This window comes from Macaca nemestrina, chromosome 3 (genome assembly GCF_043159975.1).
Source record: "Macaca nemestrina isolate mMacNem1 chromosome 3, mMacNem.hap1, whole genome shotgun sequence".
Taxonomy (NCBI): Eukaryota; Metazoa; Chordata; class Mammalia; order Primates; family Cercopithecidae; genus Macaca; species Macaca nemestrina.
Genome location: NC_092127.1, coordinates 170,941,212 through 170,958,317, shown reverse-complemented (window position 1 = coordinate 170,958,317; position 17,106 = coordinate 170,941,212). Strand labels below are relative to the sequence as shown.

Genomic DNA, 17,106 nt, shown 5'->3' with positions numbered 1-17,106 from the left:
CTGTGCTTCTACGAGTCTGCTAAACTAAGGGAAAGTTAATACAAATGTTTCCTTAGGAATTGTTTTTCCTCTAGGCAATAGTAGAAAGTTGTTTGTAAGTATATTTTCTTGTTGTATTATTTTACCCTAATTATATATGTTTATTGTAGTATTTGTTGATTGGTTCTATTAGTTTATTATTGCTGCCATAAATTTAGTTGAATTAGAAATGGGTTTCACTGGGCTTGAATCAAGGCATTGGCAGGGCTCTGTTGCTTGTGGATGCTCCAGAGGAGAATCTGGGTTTTTCGTGCCCTTTCTAGAACCTAGAGTGCACCTGTATTCCTTGACTTGTGGCCCCTTCCTCTGTCTTCAAGGCCAGCAGAGAGCATCATCACATCTCTTTCTGACTTTGACCTTGCTGCTTCTCTCTTTCATGTATGAGAATCCTTGGTTACATTGGGCCCAACCAGACAATCCTAAATAATCTCCCCATTTAAAGATCTTCTATTTAATCACAACTGCATAATCCCATTTGTCACATAAGTCACATTTTGTGTGACTGTACCAGAATACCTGAGACTAGGTAATTTACAAAGAAAAGAGGCTTGTTTGGCTCATGACTCTGGTGGCTGGAAAGTCTAAGATTGGACAGCCTATCTAGTGAAAGTCTTATGCTGCTTGTACTCATGGCACAAAATGGAAGGGTAAGCAGGTATATACAAAGAGACCAAACATGAGAAGGAGCAACCTGCTTTCACGGCAACTAGTCCTGTCCCACAGAGATACTTGAAGCTATTCATAAAGGATCTGCCCACATGACCCAGACACCTCCCACTAGGCCCATCTCCCAGCACTACCACATTGGAAATCAAATTTTAACAGGAGTTTTCACAGGGACAAACCATATCCAAACTGGTAGCACACAAATTTCAGGGATTAGGATGCGTACATCTTTGGGGGCCATTATGCTACCTACCACAGTGGTATGTGAAAGTTTGGCAGGAGAAGAGATTAATATTTATAAATTTAGAATTTTTAGAGCCTAATGGTTTTTCTTAATTATTGGAAAATATTTATTATATTAATAGGTCAAAAAATAAAATTCACGTTTATCTTAATAGATGCCAAAAATTTATGTGACCGTATTTGATAATATCAATTAAAAAAAATTTAATTGTAGTAAAACAAATCACAACATAAAATTGATGACTTAACCATTTCTAAGGGTACAGTTTAGCACTATTTGTTCTGCAACTTAATATTCATTTTTATACTAACTTTTTATACACTAGAAATCAAGTATTAATATATTTTCTTGACATAATAGTGTTTATCTGAAACCAACATTGGTGATATTAATGTAAGTTAATGTTACTCATTAGTGAGATACTAGAGATGTTCCCACTAAAGGAAGGAAAGAACATATCGTTTTGGAATTTCTCAACAATAGAATAAGAAAAATAAAGTAATAAATAACAGAAAGAACACAACATTATTGTTAACTATAGATATTTAAAAATTCAAGGGATTGGACTGAAAGCCAGTAGAACTAATAAGATGATTCAGTTAACTGCCTCTTTACCAAATAAAATATTAAAATCCCTTACTTTTTTAAATATGAGTAATAATCATTTAGACTATGTAATAGAAAATAGAGTTAGGCAACATAAGGGATTGAACTTACACAGCCCCCTTTTAGACTGTAAACACATGGAAATGCTGGAAAAAGAAAACAAGGGATATAAATATACAGCCAAATAGCCATCACATTTTTCAATGCGTATACTCTGTGACTGGGCAATTCTATTCCTGTGTATTTGTTCTACAGAGACACTCATATGTGTAAAATGATGCAGTAAAAGGCTAATTGTTTTGGTATTGTCAGAAACAGCATAAAGTTGAAAATGAATGTTCATATATTGGGGAGTAACCCATTAAATAAATCATGGAATACATATTCAGTGAAACATGATACAGCCCTTTAAAAATGAATGCAGTGGGTCAAACTCAGTGGCTCACCCCTGTAATCCCAGCACTTTGGAAGACTGAGGCAGGAGGATTACTTGAGCCCAAGAGTTCAAGACCAGCCTGGGCAACATAAATAGACCCTGTCTCTACCAAAAAAACAAAAAAAGAAAAAAAATGAGGCAGCTCTGTATATACTGAAACGAAAAGATCTCTTTAATGCATTAAGTTTGTTTAAAAAAGCAGGTACCAAACATTGTGTATGGTGCTCCTACCACTTGAGCTGAAACTACTCTTGTCAAGGTCATCAAGAACTAAATCCAATGACCAATTATCCACACTCCTTTTAACTAATCTCTCAACAGCATATGATTCATTTGTGCTGTTTCTTCACTTGGGTTTCAAGACACCACATTCTTTTTAGTTTTCCTCTTATTTTTCTAGTCACCAGTGGCAAATTCAGCATTTTGCAGACCTAAAGCTTATACAATTTGGAGGGCCTTCTTTAAGACAGAGAGTATCATATTATAAATACAAAACCAGATAAGAACATGTATTTTTGTTTTGAATGAGGAAAAATTTGTAACAAATTATTAGAACTATAGAGATTCAGGTCCTTTTCTTCTGAGATCTTATTAAGCAGTTTACTAGACACATACATAGAAATGCTTTCTGATTACACACTGACTTACTTTCCTTGCCTAGGACACTCTGTGTCTCCCAGCAACTTGCAGCACTCACAGAGCATCATGGTAAATCCACTTTTGATGGTTACTCACTACTCCGTTGTCTAGGCTGGTTCCTTCTCTTTTCTCCAATATCCTAGAATGCCTCAGGTCTCAGTTCTTGGTCTCCTTTTCTCTAGTTACACTCACTTACTTGATGATTTCACCAAGCTCACCTATTTTGTGGCTTTCAGTGCCATCTATATGTTGATAACTCTCAAATTTGTATCTTCAGTTTAAACTTTTCTTCTATACTCCATACAAATATCTCCAGTTACCTCTTCAATTTTTCCATTTAGGTGTCTTGCAGACATCTCAAACTTAGCATGTTGAAAAATGAACCCATGATCTCGCTCCCCAAACTGTTCTGCCTGCCACTTTCCCTGTTAAAGGCATTCCACTTGCTGAGATCAAACATCCTTCTACTTTCAACTTCCACATGTTACTCTCCTTGACTCCTGTCTTTCTGCAAAATATCATCTCAATCTATCAGTAACTCCTGTTAGCCCTGCCTTCACAATGTATTTAGAATCTGACCACTTTTTCCCACTTTCACTGTGTTGTAAGATGGGTTCCCAGGGAAGCCAATTTAGATGGAGACCAGCAGGCCAAAGGTTTATTAGGGAGTGCTCTTGGAATCAACACATGTAAAAGTCCAGTGAATGAAGCAAGATTGAGCATAAGGACAAGTCTAGCTGCAATACAGTTTAAATGAAACCCTCAGCCAATGCTGCAGAGAGTTCTAAAGATGGGATAAACTGTCAGACCCATCCTGAGCTGGGGACAAGAATTTCAGACTTTTTTCCCTTGCATCCTCTTCATCAGATGTAGGCCATTTCAGGAAACGGGCGTGACCTTGATATTTGAGCAAAATAGCTCTCTTCAGCAGAGGTAGTCCATGAAAAGAGCTGGCTGCTGAGGGTTATTTGCTACAGCACTACCAGCTGCTATAAGTCAGTCCTTCATTCCTAGAGGAGGCTCGCTGGGTGGTGTGTCATACATCTGCCACACACTGCTGCCATCTTAGTGAAAGCTACTGTCAATAGTCTCCTAACAAGTCTCCTGGAATGCTCTTGCACATATATCCACATGCTAAGTTTCTCAACTCCTTTCAATATTTGATTAGGTATCACCTTCTCAAGGAAACCTCCCCTGAACAGCCTCTTTAAAGTGTCAGCCACTCTTTCTGTGTTCCCCTTTATCTTGTTTCCATAGCACTTGCTACCTAATATACTATATAATATAATTATCTATCATATTTGCTATTTATCACACACATTTTGCTCCATCATAATTAAACTCCATAAAAGAGGTGTTTTGTTTGTTTCCTTTTATATATTCCAAACACAAGGAACAGTACCTGGTGCATAATAGGGGCAGAAGAAGAGAATTAGTGAACTGACTAAAAAATAATCTGAGGAAGTCATCCAGAATGGAACAGGGGGGATAAAAGTAAGTAAAAGGCATGGCAGGTTGCATATGTGTAGGTAAATCTTACAGCTCCCAGGAGTCAGGCAGAAGTAGATAAAGAAAATGTGGGAGAGGCATGGTTCAATTAAAAATGCCCAAAGCAATTGACCAGAAAGGTGGTCCAGTTTTTGGAATTAAAATAACTAAAGGTGTACATATTTAGCCATAAGTAAATTCACTCTAGTGTTGTTTGTCGTTGGGGAAAAGTGGAAATAATTAAATGTTCAACAACAATACAGGTTAAATAAATTATTGTTCTTTCATACAGTGGAATATTCTACAACATAAAAATGTGTAGGAAATATTTATCTTACAATAGTGAAAGGAAACTATGTATAATCCTGTTTGGTTTGAAAAAATTATATGTATGAGTATGTTAAAAAACAGTCTGAAAGGATATACCTCAAATTATTAAGACTGATAGGATTATGGCTGTTTCCCCTTTTGTTGATCATCTATATTTCTTTATTTTTAAAATTAATTTAATTTTTTTTTTTTAAATAGAGATGAGGTTCCACCATGTTGATCAGGCTGGTCTTGAATTCCTGGGCTCAAGTGATCCTCCTGCCTTGGCCTCCCGAAGTGCTGGGGTCATAGGCGTGAGCTACAACGCCCAGCCAATACTCTATATTTCTAAATTTATCATTAATATGTATCACTTATGTAGTCATTTAAAATATAATGAAAACAATGCAGTGGCAGTGGTTGATACGCATTCCACCATTAAACCTGACTGATGCCCAATCTCCATTACCTATCCTTTTTTCCAAAGCTGTATCCCCTTTCTTGTGTCTTGGACACAAGGATTTTTCCTCTGCCTTCACTCTTGCTGCTAGTTCAGCCCTGACTCTGTGCCCCTGTTCTGCCTTTTCAGTCATCTTGAATTCTTATCTTGGTAATATTTTTAGAATCCCAGATATTCTAATACCAGGACTCAGATTTCCTGTCACTAATGGCCTTACTGGGTCTTGGACCCCTGCTCCCAAATTCCAGGCTGGTGTCCTCAATCTAGTACCTCCTAATGGACATCCTGGTTCCTGACTTTCTACTGTGCCTATTTTCATCTCCACGTAGGGTTGACATACTCTACCCTATTTAGCTTCTACCCTTTATTAGGCAACCACTTGTTCTACTGCTGCTGCTATCCTTTCTAAGTACCACGAGTTGCCTTCCCTCCCACCCTGACATGCCTAACTGCCTGATGCATCCCAGCAAGAGTCAAGTTCATTTCCTGCACTTCCCAAATTGCTCTATGTCACAATAGTTATTCAGGGTCTTCTCCATACATTTTTCATCTGTTAAATTTCTCCCAGGTGTTTCTCTTGTCCAGATAGAAAACACAAGAGAATAATCAACTGTTAGTTAGCAGTTTGCATTTTCTGTTCTTCAAAGTTGAGGTAGCAAATGGTGAGAACTCTTTGGAAGAAGTTGGCATCCCACTGTAATGCTTACCAAAGGTATACCGATAAAGGGCATTCTTCCCACTGCAAGGCATGGTACTTGAACTTGAAGGATGCCTCCTGAATAGGAAATAATGAATTACCTAGTTTTATAATAGTGCTTAATTGCTTTTTTTTTTCCAATGTTATATTCAGGTATTACTTTGTTTTTCCCGGGATACATCTGTGTTGAGTCACTTTGCATACAACAGTGCCTCGCCACCAAAATCATACATAAGAGGTAAATTTTTAATAATTTTAAGGAAGTATTGAGACTTACATAATCATGCCAAGAATATTTTTTTTTGGAGATAGTGGTGTTGCCAAATTATTTTACTATAAGTTACTTAAGATTTCTCTCAGATGACCGTAATCATCCTTTCATACCTCAAATCAGTGCCCAAGTAATTTATCACAAATCATGGGAAAGTGGTTCCCAGAAGCAGCATTTCAACTTACTTTCTCTGTCTTCCCTGTGTACTCTACCATTTATTGTTGTTTTTATGTCTTATCTGTTGACTTTTCTTTTTCTTTCTATGAGTTTATAACACAGATTTGCTTTTTCTACTTTTTAAAAAATCTATATTTCTTCTCTCAAAATGCTCCACCACACTTAAAACTTTGATATAATTTATATGCTTTTAGCTCTCCAATTTCTAGTTTAGTTATTTTTCTCCTCTTTATCACCAGCTGCTTATAAAATATCAATATCCTGCCGTCATCTGAAGATATAAATAACTTCAGCTGAATGCCCTTCCCAACTTTTCCTTTTTATTAAATAGTGAACACCTAACACTGAAAGCTCAGACTTCATTGTATATGGTCATTCTGCCATTTCCACGAAAAAAGAAACTGTTTCTCCTGTATCTCTTATGTCTGAACTATCTGCCTGATTGTTCCACCTCCTACCCTAGGAGAGGCCACATAACCTTGTGCTGGATTTGGGCTACCCCTAACTTAAGGTTTTCTGAGGTCCATTGCTTCTAAATTCAATTTATGGAAAACTTTTATTTGTTTCTTTAAGTCATCTGCTGAAAAACCGATTGTAAACTTAATTATCTACTGAGCTCACCTCTAAACTCAGCCAGGATTTTAAGGCCTTTTACCACTTGATACTGTCTTAACCTAACTAACTTTGCTTCCCTGATTATTCCACAATACCCCATATTCATTCTAGCCTCCCTATAGTCCCTGCATATGGAAGGCTTCCCACTCTCCAATCTTAAAAATCATATTTCCTTGAAGAACTAGCCTGTACCTCACCATGTCCATCAACCCATCATCCATTTCTCTCTCCTTTGAACTTCTAAACACTTAAAGTCTATGCTAGAAAAGTTAGCAAATATACCCTAATGTTTCATGGTTTAGTCTGGACTACAAACCACATGGTTGAGGGTTTGCCTCTCAGCACCTAGTCCAGTAATCAGTTTTATCTATCTACCTACCTACCTACCTATTCATTATTCCATTCTCTTCTTGCTCACAAGATCAGTCCTTTTTGTCTCCACCCTAACCTGAACTGCTTACATTTCTTATTCTTCATTTCATCTCTGTCACCACCCCTAACAAAAATAAAAAGAACTTTTTTTTTCACTAAAAATATTACTCTTAGCCCAGTACAAAAATACAAGTAACTTTTCAATAAACTCAAAAGTGTTAGAAAAACTGTCAAGGTAAAAGCTATTTAAAGATATTCAGTGGAAGATGGAAAAAACTGAGAACTTTTCAGAGTTTTGAAGGAAAGATACTTTTTAAAACTCTGTTAAATATTTGATTATTGTGAATATACTTTACTTTTCTGGGACAATTCTGATTCAGCCCCATTCTGAAATCATGTTAACTGTTCTGGTATTCAGAAAATATGACCACCATACAGCTGGTCATTTAATTTTTAACTTTCAGCACATTCCATAAAGATGTAAACACAGTATTGCAAAGCTTAAGACTTGCTTTAATGAATAGATTAGACTTATTTATAATTAGCAAAAAATTTTATGCATAATAAATAGATATTTCTCTTCTTAAGTGCCTAAGGAACTTGAAAGTGTTTGTTCTTTTGGTTGTTTTGTGTCGCTTCTGTTGCACTTAGGTTCGTATTACTTTAATTTATGAAAGAGTTTGCTAATACCAAAAGATTGGCTGGTAAATTTTTAACTAAATTCCATATCATGAAATGACATATCAGTTTATAGTAGTTTTTAAAATTCCATTGTTAGTACATTCACAAAATAAGTTGATTTTTAAAGATTTATTTACTTAATCATATTGAAATCCTCTATGGTTTTCTCTTATAGGAAAACTAGGACTGGAAGAATATGCTGTCTTTTACCCACCAAATGGTAAGAGTAATGCTATTGCTTCCTCTAGTGGGAAGTGAAAAAATTACAACTTTTATAATCGAAATGTGACTTTCTTATTCTCTCTTTAATGGATAATCATTTATTATCTAAAATAAACCTTCCGTAGAATGTATAATTTAATGAAATCATCCACATTTATGGTAGGTTTGTGCTAAATTATGCATACTCTCTCTGACTCTCCCTGGGACCAACAGTAAACCTGTGAGAGAGCCGAGGATGCTTAGATCTAAGTCCAAGGCACTTCGTTTTCCTGTGAAGAACACTAGCTAGTCCAATGAGGACCTTCCTTTTGGGTTTATTGGAGCTGGGCTTTACTCAATTGAGTGGATTGTCTTGTATTGCACCTTATTGTTCTCATAATTTGACCAGTGTAGTATTTATGAAATAAAAAGATTATTAAAAGGTATCACTGAAATCACCTATTTTGATGTTATAAAGTGATCAGATACATAATGACCTCATTAGACATTAAATGTTATTTTGAGATTACTAGACAGGTTTTAAGATATGCTTCTTGGAAAAGCAATATATAGCAGTCCTTATGATAATACTAAGTTGCATCTTCAAGAAGTTATTTTACTCCAGCAGAGTTAAGAACATGGGTTTTGTAATCCAGCAGACCTGGTTTCAGATCCCAGTTCTGCCAGTTTACCCTATGACCTCAGGTAAGTTACATGACTTCTCTGAACTTCAGGTTCATCATCTGTACCATGTGGATAATACATTAAATGAGATATGGTATATAAAACCACAAAGTGCCTGACATGTAGTGAGTGCTCAGAAAATGTAGCTGTTATGAGTGTGTTTAACTTTACTGACCACTATATCTAAAACTCATATGTGGCTTTAGCTTTCATGGCACTGTTCTCTCCCTGTGTCTCTCAATATGGAGTCTCAGTTTCTTTCATGGGCCATCTACCTCTGTCCCTCTTTTGATATCTCACTGTTGTTCTGCTGCTCTTCTCTTTTCTTACTTTTATCTAGGGGCTGCCATTTGCTTTCATGATTCTATCTATTGTTAATTACTCTAAAATATCTCCAGTTCGTACTTCTCCCATAATTACCTCAGGCTTAATATGTCCCAGCCTGAACTCACTATTTTATCCTCCTATGCCCACCCCCCAAAAGAAAAAAAAGAAACTAAATTAAAAAACAAAAAACAAAAACCCACCTATTTCTCCCTCAGTTAAATTATCATCTTCCTAGTAACTCGAGGCCATCCTAGATTTCTCTCCGCCTTGTCCCCAACTCATCTAATAAGTCGCCAGGACCTTCCAATTTTATCTTCCAAATACATCTGGGACCCTCTCTTCCACAGCATCCTTGCTGCCTTGTCTCCTTTCAGTTCTTACTATCTCTAGCTTGTTAATTGCAACAACCACGTAACTGGTCCCTCTTCCCACAGTCTTTTCTAGTTTTGCTGTCTTTTACACTGCTCACTGAGTTATACATCTAAAGTGAAAATCTGCAAACTGCCATTTTTTTCCAAGTGTTCTTAATGGCTTCTCATCTCTTAACAAGTAATATTCAAGCTTCTCAGCATGACATATGAGGACCTCTTGAATCTGTTCCCTATAATCTACCTCCTAGCTTCATTTCCCACCATTTCCCATCTGATTTTTTAATCACAGCAATATCAAACTCTATTATATATACCCACAGCTACATACTCTCACGAAAGCACTATGCTGCTTCCTGTCTCATCACTTCTCATGTTTCCATGCTTAGAATAGCCCATCTAACCTTTCTTCACCTGGCTGTCATCAAGCTCAGTTTAGGCATGATCCTCTTTCAGGAAGCTTTCCCTAAAATCCCCAGGTTAGGCTAAGGGCCCTTCCTCTAGACTCCTGTAATACCTAGTCTAAAATCTTTAGTATCTCTAGCTATGTTATCTTGATATTGTTTGTTTATACTTTATCTCCTCTTCTTAATTGCAAGCTTCTTATAGTTCAGAACCATATCATTCATTTTTGTTGTATCTAGCATGTAATAGGACTGTAATGAGTATTTATTTGAACTCAATTAGAGGTTTGTTAATTTTAACTTTATGTATTACCATTGTTACATCTATTATCCCAGAAACTTACTTTTATAGTAACTTTTTATATTTATCTAAGAAGCAAGAAACAATAACAAATAAAATACCTCTGAATAGTCAAAAGAGTTGTCCATGGACTCAAGTTCTTCTCTCCATCCATAGAAGAATTTTTTCAACTTAGTTTAGAATATATTAGCTTTTACTTAACACACATGTCTAACAAATTGGTTAACTCTTTTTTATGCCTCCTGCAAAAATGGAAGCATGGAAAAGGCTGATATAGATATGAAAAATTAGCAACAACAGTGAGAAGTGAAAAGGGGACTTCACAAAGGAAAATACAAGAGCTGTAAAACAGCATATTAGACCACTCCAGCAAATCAGTCTGGGGCCATTTTATGTAAAAGCCAATAATGCTGTGCCCTTTAAGAAGTTATCACTAGGTTGCAGCATATTATAATTTATCATCTTTATAACGAGCTCAAGACACCAAAAGAAAACTTGCTGTAGTAATAATTGTAACAGTATAGTTATAGCAGCAGCAGCAGCAAACATTTTCCAAGCAGTACTATATCCCAGGCAATGTGTTAAGTATATGACATGTATTAATTCATTTAGTCCTTACAAGAACCTATGAGGAAGGTACTAATATTATCCCTATTTACAGATAAAGAAACTGAGGCATAGAGTGTTAACCTGCCCAACAGGTGAGTGACAAAGCCAAGCTTTGAATCCAAGCTGTCTGGCTTCAGAAGCAACATGCTTATCAGGATGCCCTACTGCCTGGGAAGATGTTGCTGAGCTCATTATAGTGAATTTGGGAAGAAAGGAAAGTAGTTAATGTAATGAAAAGGTAGAGGATGTATATAATAGGTTCTAGAAAGATTTTCATCCAAAATGAAAACTGTTTAATCCTTAATGAGATAAGCCCACAGCTGTTCATAAATTTAGTTCTACAGAATAATTTCTCCTCTCAGGTTGTTTTAGAACTTGCCAGAATCAAGAAGAACTCTTTTCTCTGGGCAATGATTCTGAAGTTTCAGAACAAGAAGAGACAAAGACCAGTCAATCTACTGTCCCCGCTTTTATTTTAAGCTCAAGGCAATATGTAGCAGCATTTTTATATTACCCACCCTGTTTTGAACCTCTGCCAAAGATAGTACTACTTCGAAATCTTGACACCTCTGTCACTGCTACCACCAAAACTGTTCTGGCTTTCTTGGTCTCAGGGGACCACACATAGAGGTTAGCCTGCAGCTAACTGACACACACTCATTCCCTGACCAAGCCAGTGCTTACAGGGAGGCAGAGGTTTTCTCACCACTACCCCCAACATGCCTATGATTACCTTCCCTGGGAAGGAAATGACAGGCCATGGTGGCATCAGACATTTTGTTCTCTCACTTCATTTGAAGCATCACCAATGGACAGATTTCCTCCAGTAGCTTCACCGAACAGCTAGTGAGCAAAATTTCTGAACTGAGGGAGACTTCTCAGAAGAATTTTATAAGCTTTTTATATTTTTTATTATTATTCAACACATATAAATCATCTTTGTTCATTTGATAAGCATTTATTTAGCCTAGCTCACTGTTATAGGAGGGTGATCCATAGTAAATGATACAAATAAAGCACCTGCTGCCAAGGAGCTTACCTTCTAGTAAGGGGAAAATAAAATCAATCAATCATAAATCAGTCAACAAAGGATGAATGAATGAAAGTAATTTCAAAGAGTGATGAACTTAACAATGAAAGGGAGCAAAAATTGTAGGAAGTTGGGATGAGCATAGCCATTTTAGATTAAGTAGTCAGGAAAGGTACCTCTGAGGAGGTGGAATATGAACAGAGACAGACTGTATGGAGTGAACTATGCAACAAAATGGGAGAATGTTCCAGAAGAGAGTACACAGCATATCTGAAGGCAGGAATAAGCTTGATGGTCTGAAGGTCACCAAGATGGCCAGTGTGACTGGCAATAGTGAGCAAAGCATTGACTGATACAAGGTGAGGTAGAAGAGGTAGATGGAGCTAGGTCAGTTAGCGAGATAGTTGATTTGAAGTCTTGTCTGGTAAGTCCAATGTCTGGGCTTCCTCAGGGAGTTTTTAATTAATTTTTTCCTATGAATGGGTTATACTTTTTTATTTTTCACATGCCTAGTAATTTTTTTTATTGTTGAAAATGGAATCTTTTGAATATAATGCTGTGGTATCACTAGAAATGGGAGTCTCTCTGTCCCCCTCCCCAAGAATTCATTGTTGTTGCTTGTTGTGGGTTCTAGATGTTTGTTTAGTGACTTTTCTAAATTATTTTTATAAAGATTTTTATAAAGATATTTTATACAGATATTTTTATAAAGATATTTTTCATCTTGTATGCTCACTGAAGTCTTTATTTTACTAGAGTAACAGTCAGCTAGTGATTTCACAGATATTTTCTTAAATATCTAGAACCAAAAACAAAAAACACTCTCTCAGTCTTTGCAGATTGGCTGGGTATTGGGGCTCTCCTTCAAGGCTTAGCCAGGCCATTTACAACTCTACCTTAGCCTTCACTTCCTGCTTGCACAGAGCCTAAAAGGTAGTCAGAGATGGAGCCTAAGATCTTCTCGGGTATTTTTTAGATTCCCCTGTATACACAGATGCTTTTCAAAGCCTGCATGCCCCAAGTAGCTCCTTCCCCAGCCTCTTTCTTCCCAGGCTTTTCAATATGTATACCACCACTCCCATCTTTTATTCCTTCCCATAGGTGGCTGCAGCTAGTATATATTTTCCTTTAAATGCTTTTGACAAATGCCTCTTGGCAGGCCATGTCAGTCCTGAAAAAGCTCAAGGATGAGGCAAATAAAATGAAGGCAATCTCCTGAGCCAGTCCCTCAGGTAGCTACTATATAGGTCAAAATACACAACCACAATTTTTTGTTACAGGATCCCCCTGGTACCAGCAAGCTGCATCAGGAATGTGAGCCATGGTCTTCATGGCTGCTACCAAGTTGGGGAGTAGGGTATGATAGGTGGGCAAATTAAAATGCCATATGCTCTCTTACTAAAATTCTTTCTTCACTAAACATTCCCCTGGTTGTTGTAAGTTTTTATTAAATTCCAGAGTTTGATTCTAACAGTTCCTGCCAGCTTAACCATTGCTTTAATGGAGGAATGGGGAGTTTGGGAGTTCCCTACTCCACTCTTCTCAGTGACATCTCTCCTCCAATTCCTGATTAATGCTTTTTCTTTTTCTTTTTCTTTTTTTTTTTTTCTCCCCCCAAGACAAAGTCTTGCTCTGTCGCCCAGGCTGGAATGCAGTGGCCCGATCATGAACTATTGCAGCCTCGACCTCCTGGGCTTAAGTGATCCTCCCACCGCAGCCTCCCAAGTAGCTGGAACTTCAGGCACACACCACCATGCTTGACTGATTTTTTTTGTATTTTTCGTATAGACAGGATTTTACCATGTTGCCGGGCTGGTCTTGAACACCTGGGCTCAAACAACCTGCCCACCTCAGCCTCCTAAATTTCTGGGATTATAAGCGCGAACCACCATGCCCAACCCTGATTAATACTTCTAAATGATCATCCTGTCTACTGTGTAGGATAAAAGTGTCACTAGAATGTAAGCTCCAAGAGAAAAAGGACCTTAATAGTTTTGGTGACCAACATATCTAGCACCTAGAATCATGCATGGCATAGAGTCTGTGCTCAGGAAACACTATTGATTAAGTGAGGGAATGAGTAAGAGAATGAACACAGAATAGAGGAATAAGAATAGAAGCAAGGAAACCAGACTTGTAGGAAAAATACACATATATCTGACTGACTTAGTTACAAATGATAAACAACCATCATAAATTTGTTAATACCATTTGTTTCCCACATGACAGAAGAAAACAGTTGTCAGTGAATATTGGGTAGGGGAGTTTCAGGACTCTAGAGCAGTAATTCTCAACCAGGGGCAATTCTTCCAACACACACACACACACACACACACACACCAGGAAACATTTGGCAATGTCTGAAGACATTTTTGGTTGTCAGCCAGGGGAGAGGGATGCTGATAAATATCCTATGGTACACTGGACAGCCCCTTACAACAAAGATTGATAAGGCTCTTAGAAGAAAAATAATCAAAGTACATCATTTTAAATCTTCTTGCAAGTGTCAGATTAATAGTGTAGTTTGTCAACCATATTAATTAAATAAATTTAAAATATCTCATACTCTAAAATTCATTTGAGGTATAACTTTAGACTTCAATGAAAACCTCATTAAAATTTTAAAATAAGATTTTCAGATTGATATTTAAATACGGTTATGTTCTGATGTTTTGTGAAATTTTAACTACTGAAATAAAGTAACAAAACCATAATGTGACATTCTAATTCAGAAAGATAATGGAAATAACTAGAAAACAATTTAATTATTGTCCCAATCTCTATTCTTACTGACCTGTAGGCTACATGTGGAATGAGAATAAACAGAGGAAACGGTTACTTCAACAAATGAATTAAATAAACTGTACTAAGTAATAATATGCTTTCAACTGGGGTGAAGTTGAAGTGAATCAGATGGGCAAGTTATGATACAACAATAAATGCTAAGTATTAATAGAGACAATGAGGAAATGAAGAGAAAATATTTAATAAGTGCAAAGCATGTTAATATTTGGGGGGTATTTTCTGAGTCATATTTACTATTTATATCTCATCTAGTTCAAGATTTATTTTAGTTGACAATGTTTGCCATTCTGAACTTTGTCAAAGGCCCATAAATCATCACTTTATAAAGTTATTCACATTGAATGGAATAGGCAGTTAATATTTTAGACTTTCTTCAGATGCATAAGGAAAGGCTAGAATCTGAAAATAATTACTCATAGCAGACTTGTAGAACTCTGAGGCCAAATATGAGATGTGCCCCAAGCATCCTGACGCCTGTTGGAAACATGCTCTTGGGTGGTAGCCAGGTGAATGAAACTTGACCCTTGAAAGGCTGAAGTGATGAGAGGCAAAGGGAAGGATTTTGAAAAACTAGCCAAGAACATGACAACCCCTAAGATCAAAGAAATGTTCTAGGTGGTATGCACCCTACAGTGTTAATGGATTCTTCACTGCCTCTTATGCCTCCGGATTTTGTTTGTCAGAATCTGACTCGTCCTTCAACAAAGCAGACTGTGTAGCCTTTTTTTGGAGCCTTAAGCCCAGGCTAATCTTGGATTAGCTGAAGTGTACCTTTATCTGATACTGGCAAAAAAAGATTTTCTTAGGTTTAAGCTGATATGTAAATGTGGAACTTTCCCTTCTGGGAACATAAAATAGCTATGGGTTATTGAGCATCTGCTGTGGACTAAACACTGGCACACTTTAAATAAATTAACTCTGTTGTGCTTTGTAGTGCAACCCAATGAAGTTGATCTTGTTTATCTCCATTTTCAGAAATGAAAATATGGTTTCAGCAAGGGTTTGTAACTTGCCCAGAGTCACACAGGATTCAAATTCATGTCTGTATAACTTCATTGGTCGTTTATTCTTTCAACATTGAGTTATCAAGAGCCCTCTATCCTATATCTTAATTACTTATTTATAAATTTTATATTTTAGTATTTTATTTGTAAAACTTGATTATATTTATAAATGCTCAAATTTCCATGATTAACAACATTTACTGAGCATCTCACCTGCGGAACACACTGTGCTGGATGCTGAAGATAATACACAATATGAAATATAGTTATTTCTTCAAATAGCTTGTAGCCTAGCTACTTAAAGAGAAGCTATAGATTTCAGAACCTGGGGGAAATGTAGTAAAAGTGGTTGAACATGACTCATCTTAATACTTGCATCCCTTTTTGCTGCTTCGTAGTTCACTAATTAATTTATTGTAAGCTTCCTTATTAAAAGTGCCTCGTCCTAACTAGGGTATTCTTACACTTAGCAGATCCTTAACAAATATTTTTATAAGACGAAAATAATGATAATAATAATGTCTTCATTTCTGACTACCTTAGCCACTTGTTGAAATGTTTCTGCAGTGCAGTGGCTTAGAAGAGGAAGGCAAAAGTGTTTTTTAAGTAAGACTGTCAGGTTTTTATATAATAGCAATCTGCTTTGAGATTTAGTATTTAGAAAGATATAATATGTACTTACACTTTTATAAGGCATCAAAATATGCATTCTATTTATTAACTTATTTTTCTCTCTGAGTTTTTCTTTCACGTGTCAACCTGTTTATTGTAGAAAAGTTAGAAAAGACAGATAAACTTTGTAATTATTTGTTAAAAGTTTATAATTAGTAAAGGAAATAACATGAAACAGCAGAGGCAGAACGAAGGTAAAAAAAGATTGGTGGAAGAAAAAGAGACTCAACCAAAGAATATAGAGAAAGACTTGAAGAAGAGATGTTTTTTGAGCTCTCCTTCTAGATGTTCCCTGAAACTGAAGCTGGTGGCTATAGTGTCATTGGGAATATTGACCTTCTAATCTGGTTTTTAATTGTTTTAGTTGCTAGAATGCAAAGGGCCTTTAAGTTGTTAAAGAGTCTTACTATTAGAAAATCTTGATAGGTACTGTTTCTTCAAGTCTCACAAATTTTTCCGCATTTCCTCTAGACTTAATTGTTAACATCTAATTTTAGAGTTAGATGATACATCAGAGGCAATCATAGTCCCTTTGTGTGTCAGGCAGGTTACTGAAGCTCAGGAGGTTTGATGACGTTCCTCACATTACCCTTAGGAATTGTGTTAAGCCCACAATTGAACTTTGATCTCCTAACTAGAGACCAATACTTCTCTTGCTGCTTCTGTATCTATGATTTACTCATCTCTTCATTCTGCAAAGATGTATATCAACTATGTATGTGGCACCATGAGTTGTATACACAGATGAATAAAATGTATTTCCTATCCTCAGGAACAATCTGTTAAACAGCTAATTATAACACAAAACACAGTGAAATCATAGTGTTGGAAATATGAACAAAGTGCCATGAGAATGCAGAAGAATGAGCATTTAATTATGATTAAGAGATCAGGAAATGTTTGTCTGAGGTTATAGCTGACCTTAGTAAGGTTTTGATGGCTAAGTAGGATAAAGAATTAGGATAAAGAATTATCAAGTTCAGAGCTATCAAACTGTGATG

The 17,106-nt window shown here is 36.5% G+C and overlaps 1 protein-coding gene across 3 annotated transcripts in view; it reads left to right on the top strand.

Annotated features, from left to right (window-relative positions):
• LOC105487814 (TBC1 domain family member 19) overlaps nucleotides 1-17,106 on the top strand; it is a 160,398-nt gene that overhangs the window by 112,015 nt on the left and 31,277 nt on the right. For all 3 annotated transcript variants that reach the window (XR_011621410.1, XM_071093768.1, XM_011751428.2), the window contains exons 14-15: nucleotides 5,738-5,822; nucleotides 7,876-7,920. Coding sequence is in view for 2 of the 3 variants with exons in the window: in XM_071093768.1 (XP_070949869.1) it covers nucleotides 5,738-5,822; nucleotides 7,876-7,920 (130 nt within the window). In the remaining variant the exon portion in view is untranslated. The remainder of the gene's footprint in view (nucleotides 1-5,737; nucleotides 5,823-7,875; nucleotides 7,921-17,106) is intronic.